This window comes from Lampetra planeri, chromosome 5, assembly GCF_965212315.1.
Source record: "Lampetra planeri chromosome 5, kcLamPlan1.2.h2, whole genome shotgun sequence".
NCBI classification, from domain to species: domain Eukaryota; kingdom Metazoa; phylum Chordata; class Hyperoartia; order Petromyzontiformes; family Petromyzontidae; genus Lampetra; species Lampetra planeri.
The window spans coordinates 22,145,937-22,154,753 of NC_136111.1; the positions used below are offsets into that span (position 1 = coordinate 22,145,937).

General features: G+C 47.0%; 1 protein-coding gene across 1 annotated transcript in view; it reads left to right on the forward strand.

Annotated features, from left to right (window-relative positions):
* DEPTOR (DEP domain containing MTOR interacting protein) overlaps positions 1 to 5,636 on the forward strand; it is a gene marked incomplete at its 5' end in the record, with an annotated part of 43,939 nt that extends 38,303 nt beyond the window's left edge. Inside the window, 4 exons of the mRNA XM_078595021.1 lie at positions 9 to 146; positions 1,140 to 1,210; positions 2,001 to 2,105; positions 2,988 to 5,636. Of these exons, the coding sequence (XP_078451147.1) occupies positions 9 to 146; positions 1,140 to 1,210; positions 2,001 to 2,105; positions 2,988 to 3,113 (440 nt within the window). The remainder of the gene's footprint in view (positions 1 to 8; positions 147 to 1,139; positions 1,211 to 2,000; positions 2,106 to 2,987) is intronic.
* Between the last annotated feature and the right edge of the window lie 3,181 nt (positions 5,637 to 8,817).

Consider the following 8,817-nt stretch of genomic DNA (forward strand, 5'->3'; position numbering starts at 1 on the left):
TCGAGCAGCGAATCCGACGAAGGAGATAGTGTTGCGACGCAACAGCATGAGCAACAGCAGCACAAGCAGCACCAGCAACGGCTACTGGAATGCCCTCCTGAACCTGAGCAGCAGCCCTCCTCCCATGCTGTACATGCCCCGGTCAGGTACGATCCCTCGTTTAAAACCTCATCGCTGTCAACAACTTGTTGCGTCAGGCTGCGTCACGATCGATAACCCCCGACTGGATCCCGCGGTGGAACAAAAAAAATATCGCCTTCATGTCGCCGGCCAATCATGCGCGCCGAACGTACAAATATTCGTCGAGCCAAGCAACGGGGGGGGGGGGGGGCAGCTGCGTTTTAAAAGCTAAGCTTGCTCTCACAGTGCACTTTACAGGAATTGTGTATAAGTTCGTCACCACGCAAGAAAATATCTCCTTTTATTTCCGCTCCGGATTAATAGAAGCCCGCTGGATGCGGGAACTTGAAATGCAGCTCGCATGCTGACTGGGAAGTGCCTCGCTCGTGCCAAGCACTCTTGAGTCGTTGATTCATCAGCTCGCGGTACACGCATCGAATCGTACGTGTCGTGTGCGCGTGTGACCCTTGCAGCAGCTGGGGGCTGCTACGTCTACGTCTCTTTTTACAGCTGTTCAAATAAAAATGTCCATAAATGTTTGATCGGGTAACTAGCGCAAACCAAACTACACCTTTCCTCTTCGAGTGAACGCATTCCTAGACGTAAAGAACCCGCCGACGTGAACCCAAAGCGTGGGGCCCGGATTAACGTACGTTTGTGCGATTTAGCAGAATGCAGAAAAAATGGTGGTGTGCATTGCATGCGTTCACGGGGAGAGGCGACTTTCCGCCGTGCGAGCGATCGCCCACCATGGGACTCGTTCGCGTCGCGCTTTTTTTTCTCCTTTCACGAGCTCATGGCCGCCTCGTACAGTGGGCACCATTCAAACAACGGCCGCGGGGATTGGCGTGCCACGCATTTTTCTGTGCGGTGTTTTTTTTCGACCACTGAAAAATGTGAGCTCATTACGTAACTTCTGCGCCTGTGTGTGTGGTATATGTGTGTGCAGATAGATAGAGAGGTTGTCTCTTTAAAACAACGGCTCTGTTTGTTCCCACTTTTCTTGTTTGTTGCCACAGTGTTGAAACGTCCCGTGTCTGTTGAGGAACTGCTGATGGCGGGCGCCCCCTTCCTCAAGAAAACATTGACGGTGAGTCGGGGATGAAAACGTGAATGGGAGACGGACAGAACGGTGCGTGCAACAGGGTTGTCTGCTGTGGATGAATGGCCGGTGGATACAGCGCACGATAACGCCAGTATCTTCTGTTCCGAATGAGTGAGCGAGCGAATGACAGACGGGTGAAAACAGCGCACGACGTACCGTTTGGTGAGTAAACGAAGAGGTATTATTGGCTACAACAATGTTTGCTGCTGAGGACAACTCCAGACAATGTTTTTTTTCCCAGTGAGCAATTTTGTTAGAATGTGTAGAATGGGCGGTGTTTATTCGATTTCAAAGTGTTTTTTATCAGATGTTACAAAAATGTGCAAACGCTTCCAGAAAAAAATAATCTTGTGTTTGACTAGGAATTTAATTGCATGTGATGTTTATTTTGGTTTTATATATATTGAGTCGTTCCTGCAAATTGCTTCTCAATTGCTGAGCAACCAACAGACATGCTGGCGCTACCAACAATTTCCCAAGCTCTGCTGTCCTATAAATAATGTTTCAGCCTTTAAATGAGTTGACACATGTGTGAGGAAACTGGAACACCTGGAGAAACCCCACACGTGCAAGGGGACAATACTCTATCCTACACAGGAGGGACAGATGATATCGCCACTAGGGAGACAAAGCCGGCCGGGCGTTGCGCATGGCCACTCAGCCCCTCGTACACCGTTCCAGCCTTGAAAGGTGCTCGCTAACAGCACTTGCCCCAACAGTCTGTTAAGGCTGTAACACGGGGGGTCTTTGTCGTTTTTTTTGGTGGCTCGTGCAGGTGCTGGGGGATGCAGTTGGCTGGGGGTTCGTGGTGCGGGGAGCTCAACCGTGCCACATCCAGGCTGTGGATCCCAGCGGGCCCGCGGCCACAGCTGGCATGAAGGTACCTTGAGCTTTTGCTGTCCAATATTCAAGTGTTAATTAGATCTTGTTGTGTGTGCTTGCCCGTGTAAGCGAGTGTGAGCCGTGCCGTGGCGGTTAGCGCACTGATCTTAACTCTCGGTGGCCCGAGTTTGATTCCCAGCCATGCACATCACCGACAAGTGCCATCCGTGAACCGGTTCCACGCCTCTCCTAGGTTGACTCGGCCAAATACAAGCACCTGTTACAGCAAAATAACTGCGGAGATAAAAATGGCTGTGTGGGGGGTGGGGGGTGCGGATTTATCACACTGATATTGATCTGGATGGGGATGCCTAATGACATTTAGACGGTGTACATTACACACTCGAAACAAACTCCCGGCTTTGTGTGGTTGACGAATGTGTGCCGAGCCTTATAATCTCCAGATGCTCCTTCACGTGCGCTTCCTTGGATAGTCGTGAAGCTAGGATGGCCGACTGCAATCACGATATTGAGAGTTCCACGTGGGTGGAGCGGCTAGCGGCCCTGCGCTTTGAACCCAGCGGCCTGAGGTTGATTCCCAGCCATGGCCGACATCGGCCATTTCACCCACCCACACTGACCTCCGCTGTGAAGTATGGTCAAACGACCTCCCTGACTGGCAACCATCGGGAGGGTAGCCTTCTCCCTACAGTCGATTGGCAAAGCAATGTACATTTGTATTTTCTCACTTCCGTGTGGGATATCACACTGAAGCTGGCACTTCTCCAGACTTTGTAAACGAGCAGAGTAATTTCACGCGCGCATATTTAAGATCACGCGTGTGCATGCAAAACCCGTACTTCTCGGAGAACACCGACGCTGGTTTTTGTGTTTGGAGCCAACTCTGATGCCGTCGCGTTTGCTGTTTGCGGCCATGCAGGTTTGCCAGTTTGTGGTGTCGGTGAACGGGCACAACGTTCTATCTCTCGACTACCGCACCCTGAGCAACCTCATCCTGACGGGACCTAGCACAATCGTCCTTGAGGTCATGGAAGACATGGTCTGATTTTGGACTCGGTTTTCACTTCATCCAGTAGCTTCGTTTAGTTCGTTATCTAGTTTCTTTTCAAGTCACAGGTTTATTCATGCCAAAGAGTTTCAAACAGAAAATAATGTTAAAAGGGATAACAAAAAAAAGTTTAGTTTCGTGAACATTTCAAACTATTGAAGTGGTCATAATTTCTTGTTTCCAAAAGCCATTTGTGTACAGTGCGACTTTTAAGCACGGGGCCAAAATCTGTGTTTGATCAACGGGGGGGGTGGGGGGGGTCGCGTGCAGTCGGCCTCCTTTCATGGAAACCGTGCAGGCGTGTGGGGGCTTTGCAATGGGCTCAAGAGGAGAGCGGCGTTTCATTCACGCGCCGGCAGCCACGGCGTTCGGGACAAGTATATACATCCGTTTTTGGCTGTCGATGGACTGGAAGCCGGACGACTCCGTTTGCGATCAACGAAACGCAACGATTCGCTCAAATAAAATAAAAAACCCAAAAATTGTGAAGAAATTACCGAAGTATTTGTCAGGTTTTTTTTTTAATGTCCGTCGCCGAAAGAGCAGCTGCTGCTTCTGTCACGCGCCGTGTCGCTCGTGCGTCCTTGGCATCGCGAGGCTGGCGATGCGCGACCTGATGGTTTTTTTTACTTGTACATAGACGACGTCGGTGTTTTTCCGCGTGCGGTGTAAGCGGAGCCGCTCCAGTCGGGAGGAATTTGGTGCGTGTGCCGTTTACAGTCCGGCAAACGCGGATGCCGTCAAATACACACCACCGTATCGTCAAATACACACCACCGGATCGTCAAATACACACCACTGGATTGTACGAACCTTGCGCATCAACTCTCAGATGCGAGGTGTTTCCCTTTTTACGGGAATTACCGAATGCATGAAACAAACCACACACACACTCACACGCGCGATTAGTGTGCACATTCGCCCAAATGGTTTGCGTGCTTTATTTGGATACGTTTTATGTAATTAAAGTTGTTTCTTTTTTACTCAACTCTTGCAGATGTGAATAAGCAAAAGGGACGAAGGTTCCCGGGTTGCTGTGCATATTCAGCTCGGTAAAAAAACAAAACAAATGTCTCTCTTTATTCAGGTAGTTTTGTGGTTTGATCTGTTTTTCTTATCATGCGAACAGATGGAACTAGCGCCACCGTTAATCCAGGGGGTGGAGGCGGGGGGGGGTCACGACGGGGTTGTGTGATGTGGTGTCGGCAAGGCAAGATTCGTCGGCCACACTTTCACGAGATGCCGAATCGTACCGGACACCCCCACACCCCCCGCGAAAAATACAAAACGGCCGTCTCGTACCCAACACAGGAGGAGGGAAATATCCATAAAGGCAAACACTAATTGACATAATAATTGAACAATGATGGCTTAATTTTGGGAGTGTTCAACACACAACTGTGCTTTGTTTACTTAGTTACCATTCTGCCATGGGGCTCTGCGTGAACTTTGTGCCCATGAGTCGAATGTGTGTGTTTTTAATCAGGTAGAGCACCGACCTTACATGGGGTATGGTACCCTCTCCATGGCGTATTTACATTAGAATGGAGGGGGATCAAATGGACTTTCAGAGCACCGATGATTTTTTTACGATGGGACTCATTTGCAATAACCCCTTAAGAACGATTGGCAATATTTATTGTTTCTTCCGTTTAATATCAATGGGCCAAGCGTCAACATGTTTAATGTGGACGCTGTTAAGTGCTTTGAAGGAGAAAAAAAGATGCTATAATGGCCATTGCTATCCTGCACACCGTGCGCCCTGACGCGTACAGCCACCGCGCATCTGCACAGGAAGAATCGACGGGTCGCATCGGCATTGCCCGCCAAATTCAACCTTTGCCATTTTGAGCACAAGCTGCGCATTGGGTACTTGTTGAAAAAGCCGCCAAAACTAAGCTGTAACAAAAAAAAATCACTCGCAACAATTCCTCGGCCAAAGGACGAAATGGAGCACACGAGTCCATAGGAGCAGAGCGATCACCACGTTGCTATGGGGACCGAATGTAAAAGTGAGGCCTTAGTCGGCGTGGCATGTACGTGGGATGAAACAGAATGGCCAAATACTTAAGCGATTTCCGAGCTGTTGCTGGTTGCTGAAGCCATTGTGCCCACATGTTCTGCTGCAAGGATATGGAAGGGTAATGAAAACATGAGCAGCATATGTCCGCGTCAGCCGTGCTTCTGCAGTTTTAATGTGGCACACCCTTGTAAACTACTGAGATTTGATGCAACAAAATGCCAAGGCTTTCCTGCCGAACGTACTTTACGCGTTGCATTCATGTCTTTGAGATATTGTTGAGGTTGTGCTGAGTGGTACCATAATGGAAACACTGTGAAGATTACATTTTTTCATCTTTTGTGTTGAAGCTAGTTACTTAAAAAAGAGAGAATGGGCAGTGATCTTTAGAGGCACAAGTTAATGCTGCGTTTGATCATTGTATAGTTTGACGAATTGTCAAATGAAAGTGTATCTGTGTGGATTACAACAAAAGTTAAAATAAAGACGAACAGAAAATGCGGGATTGATATTTTTGCACTTGATTTCTCATCGACGTTACACTAAAAATTATTTGACGATTTTACCCATGTGTGATTTTTTGGTCTTGCTATTTTAGCAGCGATCGAACAATCGTGTTGAATGGATTGTTTATATTGATGCATATGATCTACACGTGTTATGTAAGCTTCACAGGTCAATCTACATTCCCAACCTCACCTATGGCCATGAGCTTTGGGTAATGACCGAAAGGATGAGATCGCGGGTGCAAGGGGCCGAGATGAGGTTTCTCCGCAGAGTTGCCGGGCCTCACCACTCTCCGTGATGGGGCGAGGAGCTCGGTAATCTCGGAGAGCCGCAGAGTCGAGCCGCTGATCCTCTGAATCGAGAGGAGCCGGTTGAGGTGGTTCAGGCACCTGGTAAGGCTGCCTCTTTGTAGACTCACCCTGGAACTCTACCGGGCAGCACGTCCCACTGGGCGAAGACCCAGGAGCCGGCCCAGGACACGCTGGCGGGACTTTGTCGCTCGGCTAGCCTGGGAACGCCTGGGAATCCCCCAGGAAGAGCTAGAGTAGTGTAGTGTATCGTGTAGTTTATAGTAGTGTCGTGTATAGTGTAGTGGATAGTAGTGTAGTGTATAGTGTATTGTATAGTAGTGTAGTGTATAGTAGTGTATAGCAGTGGCGGCTCGTCAATAGAGGGCGCAGGGGCGCCGCCCCCATCACGATTCAAGAATATACATATACAAAAATTATATAAAAATACATAAATAAAATATTTTTTTCATACGATGTGCCGGCTGGTAGTAAGAAAAGCATCAGCATTTAATAAAAACTGGCTTTAATCGGTCAACTATTTTCTATGTTTTTCAATGTGTTTCATGCGGGGCGCCGGACAAATGGATGTCTATGTGAGACTTTAAATTTTCGGACAGCATGTGACCTGAAGCTGGTCTCTAATTGGTTTCTTAAAGATTCTCCTCGGGGCGCAAGTCGTTGCGTTCCTGGCCAATCAGAATTGGATACATGTTATTTTATCCAATCTGATTGGTTCTCGTCACCTGTCATTCAAATTTACGCTCTGGGCCACTACTGCGAGTGCGCAGGCGACACCACTTCGACACTTGCTAGGCTGATCAAATTTTTGTGTAAAAAATGGCAGCAGTTCATCCAAATTCTGTAATTTATTTACAAAAAAACCCTTTCACAAGGCTTTCGCTGGAAGAAATAAAAAAGATAAAGGATCTCGGACCGGACCAACCCGATTTACAAATCCAGCAGCAGGCCAGTGACAGAGGACGAAGCTACACACGAAGCTTCACCCGCGCTTGTTATGAGAAACGGAGGTGGCTGGCTGGATGTGATGTTAGCAATTCTCTTTTTTGTTTTCCCTGTCTTTTATTTCAAAGTGTCGGCACTGAAGTTTTGTGGACAACGACGGGGGTAAGAGACCTCAAACATCTCTCTGACAAATGCAAACGTCATGAAAGTAGCCGCAGCCATATTGATAATAGCATGAAACTAACGTTTTTATGTTCAAGTAGGAAACATGCTTTTTGGTACTTTGGTCTGAAATGTATATAAAAGAGAAACATTTATGTTCAAGTAGGAAACATGCTTTTTGGTACTTCTTTTGGTCTGAAATGTAAATAAAGATCATCAAAATTTATATTCAAGTAGTCAAAATGGTTTTTGGTACTGCTTTATATTTATTTGCCGCCCTCAATAAAATAAAAAAAATGCGCCCCCCCAAAAATAAATATCACCAGCCGCCATTGGTGTATAGTAGTGTAGTGCATTGTCGTGTATAATGTCGTGTATAGTAGTGTATAGTTGTGTGTAGGTTATAGTGTAGTGTATAATAGTGTATATTAATGTATAGTGTATATTAGTGTATAGTGTAGTGTATAGTAGTGTATAATGTGTATAGTAGTGTATAGTAGTGTATAGTAGTGTGTAGTGTATAGTAGTGTATAGTGTAGTGTATAGTAGTGTATAGTAATGTAGATTTGGAGTCCGTCGCCATGGAAAGGGAGGTCTGGACCGCCCTACTCAACATGCGACCGCCACGACTCCACCAGGACAAGTGGATTGAGAAACGAAACGAACGAATGTTATGCCAGGGCTTTTGGGACAAACGAAACTTGTACTGTATAACGAAACCAGAACAATAGTATCATCAATGCAAACGAGATGGTAAAAAAGAAAGTAAAATAAATCACGACGTTTCGGGCGCAACACAAGCGTCCATCATGTGTTGCGCCAGAAACGTGATTTATTTTATTTTATACCTACGTGACTTTACCGAAAGAACCACAGAGTATGGATTCCTGCAGTCACGAAAGCTTCAAATAAAGATTGAGATGGTAAAACCCGGACAAGAAAATATTGCATTCTCAACTCGAATTTAGAGAATCAATTGGATTGAGTGAATATGCAAACTCCAAGCAAACACGCACTCGTGATCTGTATACATGCTTGTGTGTGTTAATGTGGGGAGTGGTAGTGTAGTGGTTAGCGCGCTGGGCAATGAACCCGGCCACCCGAGTTCGATTCCCGCTCACGGCCAACACCAGTGACAATTGTCTCAACCGATCCTGGACCTCCTCTAGGTCGGCTCAGCCTCAAATGAGTATATGATACGATGCCTAAAAATATTGTCACTCAGGAGACAAAGGCGTGGTGCTGGCCACCCCACCCCCTTCGTGTGCCGTGCCGGCCTTCATAGGTGCTTGCTAAGTGCACTTGCTCCAACAGTCTGTCAAGGCTATACGGGGGATCTTTGTCTTTTTTGTCTTTGCCATACTTCTGTGAAAAATGTTAATTTGGACCTTTGTATTATAAATCGACCTGCTTGCATTTACATGTCTTCTCTGCTGAATGGTGCTCGCAAATTGGACCATCTGTCAGTAACCGAGCGACGGTTGTTTTCGTTTTTCCAGGTATATTATTGACACAATCTCTCCATCTTAATGAGCATGATGTCTCATTTGCTTCCTTTGGAATATATATAAATACCGGGTTTGTGAATACATAATGATGTGGTACTGCTTTTGTGAAAACAATGCCAACGTCCCCCCACCCCCCCCCCCCCCCAGGAACGCCTCCCCGTGTCTTCCACGAGGGTCCTCCTGTTTTCGGTGCACGTGGGATGAGAACGAGTAGCCCGGAGATCCATATCGCATTGCCCCGTCAAATTAAT